The 16,013-nt window shown below is 36.1% G+C and overlaps 1 protein-coding gene across 1 annotated transcript in view; it reads left to right on the forward strand.

The window, feature by feature from the left end:
- LOC134538284 (probable helicase with zinc finger domain) overlaps positions 1 to 16,013 on the forward strand; it is a 53,322-nt gene that overhangs the window by 15,194 nt on the left and 22,115 nt on the right. Inside the window, exons 6-15 of the mRNA XM_063379457.1 lie at positions 731 to 1,019; positions 2,963 to 3,069; positions 3,243 to 3,342; positions 5,000 to 5,126; positions 8,737 to 8,869; positions 9,180 to 9,298; positions 9,461 to 9,607; positions 10,912 to 11,058; positions 13,533 to 13,716; positions 14,513 to 14,717. Of these exons, the coding sequence (XP_063235527.1) occupies positions 731 to 1,019; positions 2,963 to 3,069; positions 3,243 to 3,342; positions 5,000 to 5,126; positions 8,737 to 8,869; positions 9,180 to 9,298; positions 9,461 to 9,607; positions 10,912 to 11,058; positions 13,533 to 13,716; positions 14,513 to 14,717 (1,558 nt within the window). The remainder of the gene's footprint in view (positions 1 to 730; positions 1,020 to 2,962; positions 3,070 to 3,242; positions 3,343 to 4,999; positions 5,127 to 8,736; positions 8,870 to 9,179; positions 9,299 to 9,460; positions 9,608 to 10,911; positions 11,059 to 13,532; positions 13,717 to 14,512; positions 14,718 to 16,013) is intronic.

A 16,013-nucleotide genomic window follows, 5' to 3' on the forward strand; every position in this document is an offset into this window, starting at 1 on the left:
ACTGTGTACTTACATTCTAGTCGACATCATATGTACTCTATGGCTATGAAATAAGCGTATCCTATTATAATTTTATATATTACAATATAGTTAAAACACATATTATTATTTAGGATTTGATGATTATTATTACATAAAATATCCAGAAAACAATAGTTTGATTAAAATATGAAAAATAAAAAATTATATGTTAGGAATTGACAAATGTGTGACTAATGGTTGTAAGACACTTGTAAGAAACCTTAGTAATTTTTGAAGTATCATTAAATTTTGACCTGTATAAAGATGGTATGTTTGCTTTTTATTGCATACAATTTAGATACCAATAGCGATTTTATGGGAAAACTAAGGTTTCTTAAAAGTGTCTTACAACCGTTAGTCACACTTTGTAAATTCCTAACATATACATTTTTTTTTTCTTCGTATTTTAATAAAATATCGTTTTCTGGATATTTTATGTAACAATAATCATCAAATCATAAATAATAATATGTGTTTTACCTATATCGTAACATATAAAATTATAATATGATACACTTATTTCATAGCCTTTGAGAACATTATGATGTCAACTAGAATGTAAGTACGCAGTGATAAAATAGGCGGGGATCTACCTAATTGTCTTGTTAAAACTCTAAGCGGTAACTTATTTGCGAGCGCCTGTTGCGCGAGGTAGTTGTGCGGTCGCGAGCAGAGTCGGGGGAGAGAGAGCGCGCTTCCTGTTGGCCAGGCTCGTCCCAAGGGCAGCTGTCGGACGGGACCAGGAGCCGGCCAGGCCGGGTGGTCTACGAGGCGCTGATCGAGGACAAGGGAAAGAACATGATCTACCTCCGGCTGTCCGCGACCACCGTCAAGGATCTCCGCCTGGAGCCGGACACCGACTTCGTGGCGGAGGTGCAGTTCCAGCTGAACAGGATCCCGTACTGCGAGTGGCACTACGCCATCGACAAGATCGCCGACTTCCGGGTCGTATTCCCGGACACGTACCTGGAGCCGAGCATACCCTGGACACCGCAGAGGTGATGGTCGCAACCAAGGAAAATAACGTAAAATCACATTTCGCTGGGGTTTTTTTTCCCCCCGCAGGTATTCATGAAGTTAAAGAGGACCGCTTGGTCGTGGGTGTGATTGTGTCAGTGAGGAGGAATGATTGGTACGATGCTCGCTGGTGCTTCTGGCACGGTGTCGCCTCGTTGTGCATAGGACAACTATGAGTTTAGAGCAGTAAGAAAGAAGATAGAGTTGTAATTTGTCCTTTGAGTGCTTTCGAGAATCAGCACCGGATGTATCATACCTAAATATTATTCCGAAAATATACATTTTAGTCATTTTCCACTGTTCTAAAAGTTATACTTATTTTAAAAACGGAAATACGGAACCAGAACTACTGATCTGCTGTCGGTGTGTTCTTAAAAGCTTTTCGTAAACAGACATTACTCGGATATCTTGCGTAGGTTTTTATTCACATGAATTTTTCTGAAGCTCTGTACACCGTATGTGTGTTCAGGTAGGCAGGACCTTTACGGTAGATTGCAGGATTTCGCGGACATTTTCTAATAAGCTATCTTGGCTTTCCAGGTTGAGCTGTGTCGAAGTGGTAAATTGTACTGATGTTTCGGTCTGCATTCGCAGCAGTCATCATCCGGGATCAAGAAATCAACTGATTTCAGCACAATCAACCACTTTGATGTGGCTCAACCTCGAAAGCCAAGATGCTCATTTCATGAAGTTCTTCATTAAAAATAATTTTGAACATACAGGTGTGTTGAGCATTGGTATCAATTTCCACAGTTTTCTTAAATGTGTGTTTTTGTCTTAGATTTGATTTCAAATCATTGGCCATTTCTCGTCTTAGGTGGAGTTATTTTGAAAAGCCAAGGTAGGTAGGTAGGTAGGTATTTGGTTTTACGTTTCATTGACGAGGTCATTAGAGACGGAAGAGACCATACAAGTCTTGGAAACCTACTCAAAGAAACCATCTTAGCTTTGCTTGGAGTCATTTTGGAAACCACGAAGAACAGATGTGAGGAAGGCCAAGCTTAGATTCGAACCTGGGTCCTCAGCTTCCGAGTCCGATGTTTTGTAGTTGTATCACTGTGCTAGGTAATCAAAAATAAATGTGAAAACTAATACAATTTGTAATTTTTTAATATTAAAATGATTCTATGATGGTAGTTATGCAATGCGTACAAAATTTATACTTTGAGAACATTTATTTATAATAACACATACAAAATGTTTTCTTGGAAATATTGTCATGTGAATGGTCTATGTAGGGTAATTGACAGAGGCACCTGACACTTGACAACTTGTTTGGCATTGTCTGCCTGTTTGGTTGTGATAAGTAGGTTCGGCTGACTTAGAGTATATTCCTAGGAGGTGTTGGGGGGAGAAAGCATGAGTTGCGAGGGGGAGGGGGTCCCCCTGAGAGGGAGGCGGTCCCAGTGCGGGGCGTTGTATCTCCCGAGCTCTTTCTTAGGCTGAGGGGGTTGGAGCCGGCCTATGCTTGATTGGGTCTGGGAAGAAGACAGCAAGGTGTTTGTATTTTGTAGGGTTTTCTGATAGTAATTTAAAAAAAAAACAGTAAACATGTTAATATTAAGCTTATTGAAAACCTTGTGTTTATTATTTTTCTACTTTGTTAGATTTTATAATTACATATTTTTTATCTATTATTTGTATTAATTCCAAAGGGGTTATTTTTTTATATTTTAAAACTAAAGTATCTTACGGTTGTTTAGTTTAATTGTTTACTGCCCCGTACAATATGAAATTGTACTTTGTTGACAGGCACTTGATAATATGACTTTGAAAACCAAACACAGTAATTGTTGAGTTTCCATTAATTTTAATAATGAAAAAAAAAAAAAAAAAAACCCAAAACCGAGAGTTGGGTGCACATCTGCCAACCCAGCCCTGGTGGGCTGTACCGTTCTCAACGAATGTATTTAATTTTTGGCAGGCAGTGGAGCGAAATCTTGGATTCGCGGTTGAACCTGAAGCAGAAAGAAGCGGTCGTGGCTATCACCACCCCAGTCAACTGCCCTTTACCGCCCATTCTGATCATAGGTATGTGTTATTTTGCTGTCATTTTGGTTGTGTCGATTGTTTTATTTTATTTTTAATTTTGAGTCGATTTGTGCACGCTTATAGGCGGGCCGTTAAGAACGGACTGGTCTTAACTAATTTTGAAAACAACATGTAACCTGTTAACAAGTACGTTATGTGTATGTCCTGTGCAGGTCCATTCGGAACTGGGAAAACTTACACGCTCGCGCAGGCAATCAAACAGTTGCTGATTCAGCCAAAAGCTCGTGTTCTGGTATGCACACATTCCAACAGGTAAAAAATTGCATTGACATTGTCTTTGTAGTAATGACTTTATGTTATCTTAAAACATTGATGATACCATTATGTAGCCAGTTTTTCATACACTGCGCTGTTAACAACTTGTGCATGGATCTTACCTTTTGAAGTAAGATTTAAAAGTAATTTGATTTTCTTAATCTCTATGGTTCAAATTATGTTTTGCTGTTAATTTTTATTTTTTGATTCTACTCAAACAAAGCTTACCACTAGTCATTATTTTACCTTTTTATGTGTAAAATTTTACGCACTTTGTCAAAACCTTAAATTATTTGTTAACCACTTCTCTTCACTTCCAACAGTGAGGATAGTGTAGTATAACTTGGAAGGAGTTTCATTCTTCTAATTTAATTAATGTTTCACTAATATTAGTAAAACTAGTAAAAATAATCAAAATGTTTTGTACATCTTTAAGTTTGTGATCTAATACAACTAGCATCATTTTTTTAATGTGCCTTCTTGTTACAAGTAAATTTATTTGAAGAAAGGCTTCTTCTCATTATTCAAAAGAGCTTTACGTTTTATACATTTGATTTTCTTCTGTCTCTTATAATTTTGTCACTAGATCCTTATTTTTATTTTAAAATTTGGCTAGTGTTTGCTTACAAATATTTATTTTTCTTTTTTGACTGCTGTTTTCTGCTTATGAAAATTAGTTTGCTTTTTTTTTTTTTTTAATTTTCTTTCAACTTAACTATTTTTTTCTTCTCAGTCAGTTTATTTCTTATAATTTTTTTTTACCTTATTGATTTAATCTGCAGTGCAAGACATTAGGCCTGAGCAAAAACTAGCGAATATCAAATTGTATGTTTAAAATAATCGCCAAGTCAAATCAAATTGCGAAAACATATTGTTCACGGCGAAGCTGTATTACACTTAGGTATTTTATATAATGAGGATTGAAGTAAAAAAAAAATCCTTATATATTTGTAATGTTTTAATTGATTGATTATCTTATCGGGCTCTATATATAACATAATTAAACAAATATTGAAATAGCCATGCATAATACTAATATTAAGCATTCATAAAAGCTAATGGAGCACCTCCTATTGATTTTTTTTAAGGAACCAATTTTATTCGAGCAAAACATATAGAACACAAAAAAAAAACTAAATATTTTCATGAGCAAATCTCAAGCTTCCAAAGTTTTTGAAGCTTCACAGCAGACGCTTCAGATGAAAATGAGTAGCAGAATTCAAATAGAATAGGTAGAGACCCGGAAATCTCGCGGATTCATTTAGTCGCAAGCTAGAATGCAAACCTTCGCACTCTCGCACTGTGTTCATGATTGTAACACAGTTGTTTGGACACGCGCCCCTCTACGACCGTGAGCCGACGATGCCCCGGTAGGAGAGAAGTGAGCGAATCAGGTAGTGGCAAATCAACAAGGATAAAAAATGTTCTCGCTGAGAAATCAACCAATGGGAAAGTAAACACGGGTCGAGCACACCCATAACTTTGAGTTCTATCCTGAGGCCGGAAGAATCCGCAAAATTTCCGGGTCTCTAAGAATAGGTATTCGAGAGAGCTCTGATTGACTCGCTCGGCGGAGGCTCGGCTCCGGCGTACGGGCCCCCACGCGGCTTTGACCGAGGTGGTAGCACTGCGTGTGCGCGTTGTGTGTCGGCAGCGCGGCGGACCTGTACATCAAGGAGTACCTCCACCCGTACGTGGAGGAGGGTCACGAGGAGGCGCGGCCCCTGAGGATATACTACCACAAGCGGTGGGTCGCCACCGTCAACCAGGTGGTGCAGAAGGTTGGTTCCTGCGGCGGCCTCGCGGTCCCTTCCAGGGCGGCGATGTTTCCGACCACGACGAGTACCTCGAATGTACCCCCTCGAATCCACCCCCTCGAATCCGGATCTTGAGTCTCAAGGGTCAAAAATTAAATAATGTACAAGAAATTAAAAATATTAACTATGGTCACTGTGGTGTTCAAACAAGAAATTAAAAAAAAATATTAACTGTGGTGTTGAAATATTCACCCCCTTTAATTGTTTGTTTTCACAAACTAAGTTTCTAGACCCAAAACATATTGTAATTTTATTTATATATTACATGTTGAAAGTGCAATATCTTGGGGAATGTTAAGAAGATAGGCATTATCTTTGAAAGATTTGTGCAATGCGAGTGCATGACTTGATGTAAGTTTTTGGACTTACGCCATTGCTAAGAACTTTTTCTGTTGAAGATATCCTTGTTGACAACAGCAATTTTTGACGTGACAACGTCTAATAAATCGATGAACGCCGGCTGCACGCACGAAAATGTGTCCCACTACGGATGTCCCACTATGGATGTCTCCTGTTTGCTCATTGTACGCATGCGTGGCATCTCTCTTCATGCTCATTGTACGCATGCGTGGCATCTCTCTTCATGCTCATTGTACGCATGCGTGGCATCTCTCTTCCACTCAATTGGAACAACCATCGATTTGACTTTTCAATCATATTTTCGTCGTTTGAATTATTAATATTATGTAATTTAACGATCGTCCACCGATTTTCAGCACAATCAGTACGGTTATTTAAACGTAATTTTGAAAATTCAAATATGTTTTGAACCAACAATGGTGTTTTACAGTTACACATAACAATTCAAATTACACCCGGGATCTTTTGCACAATGTTTTAAAAAAATATTGTAACACACATTATAAATAAGTTTGGTGTATTTGGGATGCGTATTTGTTATAAAATCGTGTTAATATTATTCCCCTACCGTGAACAAAATTTTTATAAATATTTATATAACATCTGAAACTACATTATTTTATTATGGCCTCGTGGGCGTGTGGTTAGCATACCTAACTCATAAACTAAAGGTTGACGGTTCAAAACCCAGCAGTTGCGAAGTTTTTTTTTGTACTTATAAAAATAAATACGGCGCACGCAACATTTCAAAAGTAATAAATATATTTAAATTAATGAATGCAAATAAAAGTAAATTTATTAATTCAATTGCACATTTCATTTCACTCCTTTGTATCCATACAAAATAGTGATAATTCAATAAAAATGATTCAATTTTATTCATAAAAGTATGCAGAGGTAAATTTTATCATGCAAAATATAGAAAAATTAAAAAAAAATTCTTCCTCAAAGAAAATAATATTTTTAATGCCTAAATGATTTGGTTGCAAAAACCTATTACGGCTCAGTCTCAGGCCGAATATGATATTTCAATTTCTTCTGGATCAATCATTTCATCAATGTTTTGTTATGGCGTTGTCACGTTAAACTATCGTCCGTAAACCGACTTTACAGACAACCAATTTTTTTTTGCTTAATTTTGTTTTTTTTTTGTCTTTTTTTGGGTATTTTTTTTTTTTTATTTTTCAGTTTTTCTTCAACAGAAAAAGTTCTTAGCAATGGTGTATGTCCAAAAACTTACATCAAGATAGGCATGAAGAAAAAAACTGAATTAGTAAAATTCAGACTTTTTCGGTAGAGCTAAAATTTTATGGTGTTATAAAAATGCAAAATTTCGTCGTTAAAAATAGTGGATTTTGTCTTTAATGATTAAACATGTGAAATAATAAGTAGGCCTGCACATCAAGCACGATAATGTTAATCAAGTGCTACAAAAAAATTTTTGTATGATGCTTAAAATATGCACATAAAACAATACTACATACTACATATATTAGTAAGAGTATGTTTAAAAAAACTGCAATCAAACATTCAGTATTATTCTGTAGTGTTTCTTAGTTCATGAGAAAGTCAAACATATTTTGAAATTTAAATTTTGCTTCATGTCACTGCCTTATTATTTCAATACACCGTTACTATAAATAAAAAATGCAGTATTAAATACCCAAAATCACATGTTTCTCTGTAGGCCTTTAGCCATGTCTGTAGGTATCAGCTATAGACTTATTTAAATTTACTTTACTTAAAAAAAAGTTGGAACTAAATGTATTTTTTACTTAGTACATAATACCCTAAGCTAAAGATTTATGAAATCAATTCCATATTTTAACAGACAAATGAGGTAACTGAGGTAAATTTTGTTGCATTTTTTGTTTTGCTTTGCATTTTGGTGTTATGCCTTATGCAGTGTATTGACTTCAATTTTGCTGTTATTTCGGTTTTAACACTATTCACCATCTAATCTTGCCTCTAGTTATCAGTGTTGAATTTTTTAGTGTACTTTATTTCCTCTAATATTTTTCTTGGAATATTTTTTCTCGAATATTGAGTCCTTGGAATACTAAGGATTTTATGGTATTTGAGGATTTGATTGTCCCATCCCTGTTTGAGTTTGGGAGCGTGTGTTGGTGATCCCAGCCAGCACGTTCACATTTGGTTACAAAAACCAAGGTGTCTACAGTTCACCAAAGTCATAGAAAAAGGCCCCAAATAAACAGCAATTGTGCTGGAAGTCACAAAACTTTAATTCCCTTCCACCTTTTGCTAACTTGCATCTAGTTTATATTGTCATCTCACTTCATTTTGTAGTAGCACATTAAAAAAAAAAAAAATTGGAGAATTACCTCTCAGATCTTTTTGAAATTATTTTAGATTAGATTTTAGTTTTCTGTCATGAAAATCCCCACTTTCTGGCGAATAGTAAATAAGTTTTTTGTTCTCTTTTTTTTTTTCCTTATTATACTATTTATTCAGAATCGTAATTAATTGGCCTACCGACTTTCCTAGGCTTGACATCGAGTTCTGAGATGTTCTGTAGATAATGGTTTACGAAACCACTTCCTAAGGCAGAGTTTTACATAACATGTTGAAATTTTGTTTTCAATTTTTCATCATTGATTTTTTTTAAGCCTTTTAATTTTTCATATTCCAGCATTTCATAGATTTTTCTTATTCTTATAGATGATTCATTTTATGTACACTGTAGTCTTAATACATAGTTATTCTTACATTAAAATTCATATTTTCTGATCTCTATAAGATTTTTAAATTTAACTACAGTTCAATATAAAGAACTTTTATTAATGAGTACCAAAATTATTTTTTTTTAAAAAATACATACATCATTTTGTGGAGACAATCTAAAAAAAAATATTTTTTTTTTCTTCCCTGATTCTTGCATGTATTTAACCTCAAAGACTTTGGAATCTTTAAATCAGTTGTTTAAATCTTTCCGTTATGGTGGTTGCAAAATAACCAAAAATGTTGGTTTTACAAGTTTTAAGTCCACCACTGATTTGATAACTTGACTCGTTGTTACTAAAAAACTTACAAAATATATTGTAAACAGATATTGTACAGTGTTATTGTTTAACGAGAGCCTTCATAGTCTGTTAAATGTTGTGTGAGAAGTGCTTGTTATTATTTTACGTGAATTTTAAAAATGTAAATGGTTGGTAAATCCTTACACACACTTTTTTTTTTAAAACATTTTTAGTATTGCCTGATCGAAGTAGTCGGTGGGATGAGGACGTTCTGTGTGCCGACCTTGGAGGACGTGTTGAAGCACCGCATCATAGTGGTGACCCTGAGCATATCCATGTACCTGTCTTCTCTCGGTCTTCCGAAAGGTACGTGCAGTCCACTCTCAGCTTGCGTAAATTAAAATTTTCAGTGTCTGGTACGCACCCAATCAGGTTGTTAGCACATCTAGAGAAGTCCATCCGAAAATATCTGAACAGAAGTAGCTCGATTGTTTCCAGGTTATAGAATGTTAAGAACCATAAAGTGCCAGGTTAAAGACATTTCACTGTTTACCGTATTAGTTTAATTTTTTTTTATCACGTTTGTTCAAATCCCATTACTTTGCAATGTACTGTATTATACCCATTGCCATCGATTCTGGAGTGTCGTTGTACGCATGTTGCGACACTGTTGCAGGACACTTCACGCACATTCTGCTGGATGAGGCGGCACAGGCCATGGAGTGCGAAGCCATCATGCCTCTAGCGCTGGCCAATGACGACACTAGGATAGTGCTCGCTGGTGATCACATGCAGGTAAAGTAATATCAGTAGTCTTAGCTCTTCTTGATGATATTGCAGATATTGATATAGTGGCCATTAAGAATGAATTCACGTTCGAGTTGCTGCTCCCCTAGTTTTGAATGATGTGAAGTTTTCTCCAGAAGTGATGTTATTTTCTTTTTCATTTGCTTGCAGTTGAGCCCGGAGCTGTTTTCTCAGTTCGCGAAGGAGCGAAATCTCCACGTGTCCCTTCTGGAGAGGTTGTACGACCACTATCCCTCGACGTTCCCGTGCAAGATCCTGCTGTGTGAGAACTACAGAGCTCACGATGCGATCATCCAGGTTTGTTGTGTTTTGGTTGTGTTCAGTGTATGTTGGGTCGATTACCAAAAATACACTAAAGCGATTATGATATTTGGGATTTAATTCTTCGATTTTTATTATGATTCCATCAGAGTCCATTTTTTTATGATAATGCTTGTCAAACTACTCCTGATTTTTTAAACTCAGATAAAAATACCTGTTGGGTGTTTTTTACATATGTACATACTACATACAAAAAAATGATTATTATTTACTTACAATTATTGAAATTAATTAATTAATTGCTTAAATATATTGAGCTCTATATTTCATTAAGTATTTGTGACAACCCAAAAATTAATTAACTGGTTCGGTTTGACATTAAACTTTGAACACTGTAATATATTTAACTATATGTTTTAAAAAATAAATTTAAAAAATTAAGATGTGATACATACATAAACTTTATATATTTTTCACTGCGACAAAATTGTATTTATATTATTGAATTATTAATAGGTTGAAAACTTTTGAAAACCTTATTTAAATTATAGAATCGTGTAGAAATGCATGATACTTGTAAAATACGGTTTTAATAGGACATGTTACAAATTGTTGCTGTAAATGTGAAAAATCTACATTCATTAATTTAGGAACTAAAGTTTTCACTAACGTTGATTTAAATATAGTGCAGTAATTGAATTGTGTTCATTATAATGGGTACATAACCGATAAAAACATAAACTAAGCAAAATCCTAATAGATTAACCAAGATCCTAAAACTCCTAGTAAATCAAATAATTTATTAATTAAACTAGCCTGATTAGTTGGGAATCACCTAAATTGAAGATGATTGCATGATTAGTGAGGTATCTTCCAATTAGTGGGATATCGTACAATTAATGGGGTTTTCACCAATTAGTGGAGTGTTGTGATTACTGGAGCATTGTTACAATTTTTTGGAATTCATTTGATTAGTCAAACGAAAATTGTTGATTTAAAGTGTTGAAATTTGAAAAATAAAATTTGATGCCATATTGAAAAAACAATTTTTTTAAGGTTTCTATCTTAAGTATAGGGTATAGATGTTCTTTGAGGTGGGAAGGGTGTGAAGGAAAAAAAAAAAACAGCTTCTCCTTAATTTTGTAACCACGTATTAACTTCAGTGTGGGTTCCAGTCCTTTAGAATGTTGGTCATGTCTGTTAACGCCCAGACTTCAATTTAATTCGAAATATCTGGATGGGTATGTGTCACCTCGATCCCCGCTTTTCCTTTCGGCTGCCCCCCCCCCTCCCGAGCTCAGTTAGATGCGTACATAGTTCGTTGTCCTGTTGCTCCGCAGTTCACGTCGGAGCTGTTCTACGACCAGAAGCTGGTGAGCAGCGGCAACCAGCCCCGCCACGAGAAGTTCTACCCCCTGACGTTCTTCACGGCGCGGGGCGAGGACGTGCAGGACGTCAACTCCACGGCGTTCTACAACAACGCGGAGGTGCGTCGGGCCCGTGCTCATGTTCGCCCGTGATTCACTATGAGCGTTCGTTGTCAGTGAGAAGTTGGCTAAGTGTTCAGTATGCTTCCATTCAAATAAAATTTGGAACAGAACACCACAATATTCATGAATACTGAATATTTTTGTAATCAAATTTAAAATTACAGTTTTTTTTTTTCACATCTCACAGGAGTCCAAAAAAAATTCTATTCAACATACTGTAAAATAAAAAAAAAAGAGAATAATATATATGGAACCAATAATAAGAGGTGTAAAATAAAGTAAATTAAAAAAAAAAAAAACCTGGCAATGCATTTTCGTAAACCAGTAACTTTTCATTTTGAAAGGGTTTTTTTTTTAAATCTTGTTACATACATAAAATAGAATATTATTAATAATTAAAATTTATAACCATTGATTTTTTTGTTGAATATGAAACAATATGTGAATAATGTTGCAGTACAAATCAAAATATCTTAATAAATCATCTTAGTCTAGTACACGTTACATTTTTTTTGATAATTTTTTTTTTTGAATGTGTCTTTTGACATGATGTAGGCCTGTCTTTTGGTAACAAATGATTTGAAAAAAATTTCAATTTAAATGCAGAATCGATTATCAAATTATGTACTTTTTGCCAAAAAAAATTTCAAAGCTGGCTGAAAGTAAAAATACTGTAGCATCGTCTGTGTTTTCGTGATTGGATGAGTTTTTTCAGCTACATGTCAATTATTACAACACCAATCACAGTAATTCTGTGCAAAAGCAAATGTTCTCTAAGTGGCTCAGTCAAATAAGGCAACTACTTCTCTCGCAGACAGCTGTCAGTCACAAGCCAGAAACTGCTGGTGTGGATATACCTTGTTGCAGTTTGATAGGCGTTCGGTTTTTTTTTTCCGCGAAAAATGCCTGCCCCTATTCATGAATAACGATTATCAAATTAGTCATGGATATCGAATATTTTTTTGAGTACTACAGATCCGAGTGTGAAGATTACTCGTCTTCCACCAAGGCAATCTGGGTTCATTTCGCATTGGGTTCAAACCAGAAATTTTTTCGCATGCGGGAAACGTGGCGGACGTTGCATTGGCCAGGGGGTTTTCTCAGGGTACTCCAGTTTCACCATCAATTCATTCCGTCGCTGCTTCACACTCCATCTCATCTCGCCATGTGCATCCTTTAGGCTGGCCAGAAGGACCCTCAGGTAAGGCAGCCGGCTCCTGTGAGCGTCAGCTTCGTTCCATCCATGCAGACCCTGCCTCAGGCAGGAAACTACATGTTTACTTTCATACAATTTCATTTAATTTTCAATAAGGAATTCTCAAGTTTAACTAATACTCAAGTAAAGGTTCGTGTAGTTTATGTGAAGTCATTTTCTGCCTTTTAAAAATCATCTTTATCTCTGATAATCAATTAAATTTTTTGCAATTTTGTTTCATTTTCAATAACTTTCTCCAGTGTTTTTGTTATTGTTCCTTCAGAGAATTTCAGTAGTGTTGGTAATTTACGAATCTCTGTAGTGCATTTAAACTTATCCGGATTATAAAATTTTAACTTTCATCAGTCATTCCTATAAAAATATGCTCAAACAAGTAGTCTGTAGAGAAGAATAAAATAGACTTTGTCAACCACACTGGTGCTAGTGATTTAATTTATAAATTTTTCTTTCTGAAATAGTTTTCTTAAATTTTTTTTCTCAAACATTAAAGATTGAGAGTACTAAAGATTTGATGGTATCCTCAAATTCCATCAAATCTTTGTTCCAGTACTTTGCGAATGTTTGTTTAGCACTTCAGCGAACATTTTTGATACAAAAAGAAATAGTTTCTTTCCTGAAAATGTAAAATTTATTTTATTTTAATTGTTAAAATTTAACGGGTTGAATGTTTCTTCAATATTTTCTTATGTTTTTTGTCAAATATTTCTTTTATTCCTGAATTCTGAGATCTAGACTCGGATGCAAGCACTCTTTTAAGATGTGGATTCGAGAAAATGTGGATACGGCTCAGGACTCATTTCATCACATTTAATTGACCGAAAGGAAACATTCAACACACGGTTAAGAAGTGTTCAGAACAGCTGGAACGCACTACGGCCACAAACGATGGTCCGTGGCCCGCCGGCTCGAAAAAAAATATAATACTGCATCCTGTGATACTTATTAGATTACATCAAATATAAGTTGATATTTTCGAAGCTCAACATTGATGTAAAAATACACAGTTTCCGTGTAAATTTTCGAGAATTCTGATAGCTCAAATACTGTCCTAGTAAATTTTAACTATCATAAAGTAGCACGTTATGTTTTGATAATAATACACCAACGAGGTGTGTGGAATTTCACACAAACAGTACACATTTTAAAACACTGTTAGCAAGCTTAAATGTGGTCCCTTTCATCCGTGTGTGCCGCCCACCGGGCAACATTCGCTGTGCAGAACGGCCACAGAATCGCGGTAGTCCCGTCTCGGCAGGTGTACGAGGTGGTGGAGCGCGTGTGCGAGCTCAGGAAGCGCTGGCCCCCGGTGTGGGGCAAGCTGGACGACCAGAGCATCGGCATCATGACGCCGTACTCGGACCAGGTGTTCCGGATCCGCTCGGAGCTGCGCAAGAGGCGCATGGGCGGCATCTCGGTCGAGCGAGTCCTCAACGTGCAAGGTACTGACTGACATCTGGCGTGCGGGAGGGGGGGGGGGGGGGGGGGGGGCAGGTTTTACAGCTTCTTCCGTTAAGGCTGTGTCGTTTTTTGGAATGGGAGATTTCCATTTTTTTTTTATCATTTTAGTTTATTTATCAATAAAATTAATTATGTAACAGCAACGATAAGACCAAATAAAATGTTTCTTAATACGAATTTCAATAAAATGTTGCGAACTTGCGATTATAACGCTACCCCCAACTTTATATCCAGCAGTTTTGGTGAAAAAAATCACAGCATTATTTTAGGGTAAATACAGTACAGTAAAGTCCCGCTAATCCGAAAATCCGCCTAATCCGAACAGGGCTAGGACGAAAAAAGAAATATTTTTATAACAATTATGAACCTTGAAAAGCAAAGAAAAACAAGTTCTTTTTTCAAGTAATGTCATATGCTTATTAATATGTACACAAGAAAATTATGATTTATCTATTTCTCCTTCAACTAAAAAGAAAAAAAATATATGATTACGTACATAGTACTTAAATATTTACGTATTTATATTATGCTAAATACGCTAAATAATAAAGGTTGGTTTTTGTGTCTGATCTTTAATATTTGACACATCAGATGTTAAATAGCCCACGCCTCATAAAGACCATAAATGGCATTATATAAGAAAATCCCGCCTAATCCGAACAGGGTTCGGTCCCAATTAGTTCGGATTAGCGGGACTCTACTGTAGTTCTTGAGTGAGTACTGGATTGTTCGCCGCCGGGGGGGTTGTCATTGACGGCGTGACGGTGCCCGGCGCAGGGAAGCAGTTCCGCGCCATCTTCCTGAGCACGGTGCGGACCAGGCGCACCTGCCACTCGGGGACCAAGCCCGGCGCGGGCGGCGACGAGATGGACTACGGCTTCCTGTCCAACTCGAAGCTGCTGAACACGGCCATCACGAGGGCCCAGAGCCTGGTGGCCGTGGTGGGCGACCCCGTCGCGCTCTGCTCCATCGGCAGATGTCGGCACGTAACCTCCTCCTCCCTGTCCCCTTCCGCGCTCGGGGTGGTGTCTCGACTCGCCAGCGGCAGAACCGGGAACTTGTGGAAAACAAAGGGAAAAGAATATCCATTCATTCAGATAAAGATTTTTGTAATTATTTGTCATGTTCCATGAGTTGATTCTTACGTTGCTGCAATAACCCATTATTAGAGCCCCGGAAAATTAGCATTTTAAAATGTATAATTTAGCATTTTAAAAATGAAATTTAGCATTTTGTAGCATTTTAAAAAGTGAAATATAGCATTTTGTAGCATTTTGAAAAAAAATATATATAAAAAAATTCAAAAAACATGATTAATTATTTTTCAACTAATTAAAATGTTATTTACCTGGATACTGTTTATCTAACATTTATCAGTAGGTATTCTTATATTTAGATGTGTGACATGTTTTAGGGATACACCACGTTTAACTTGTGGAACACAATTTGCAAAGAAAACTCTGCACCGGAACTACCCGTATAACCTTTCCCTATGAGACACGTGAGGGGTATTGCTGGTGTGAACCGACTGTACCAGTTGACCTTGGCGACTTCCTCTTGCTCTCACACACACGCACACGAAAGCTGGGCTCACACTATCTCTCTCTCTCCTCCTCTTTCTAATAATCTCTTACGCACACAAACACACCTGCTGACTGGGCCGACTCGGCTTGCTTGTTCCCTCTCTCTCTCCTACATTCTTATCGCTTAAGCCCACCCCACACGATGCCCATTTTCTGCTATAACTTCTGTTATACCCATGGGTATAAAAATTTTCATAAAAATTTGTATAGCAGAACCGCAGAAAGATTTCTTAACTCCATACACACGATACCTAGAATGCTAACAGAAAACCAGCCAACGCAGTTGCCGACCAAAGCAAACATATCAGGGGAGGATAAACCTGTCGTAGTCAACTTATCAAAATACTGAAAAAAAAAAACACCTGTTTGTGTTAAAAATTATGTAACTTGCGGAAATATTATTTGATATTTTATCTTATATTTTTCATTTGCAAATAAATAACAAAATTGGTTTAGTATTTAAAAACAAATTAAGAGCAATTTTGGAATTACAAATATATTTTTAAGTTGTAGGTTAATTTCAAAATCTAAAAATATATAAATTTAAATGATACAAGGGACATTGGGTTTACTAAATGTAGTTTATGTACGGTTTAAATTCTAATTTTAATTTAATTATACAGTTAATCAAGCTAATTTCATTGTAATAGTAAAAAAATGCTACCGATTCATATATGTTATATATAAGATTTATT

The sequence above is a fragment of the Bacillus rossius genome, chromosome 13, assembly GCF_032445375.1.
Source record: "Bacillus rossius redtenbacheri isolate Brsri chromosome 13, Brsri_v3, whole genome shotgun sequence".
Lineage (NCBI taxonomy): Eukaryota > Metazoa > Arthropoda > Insecta > Phasmatodea > Bacillidae > Bacillus > Bacillus rossius.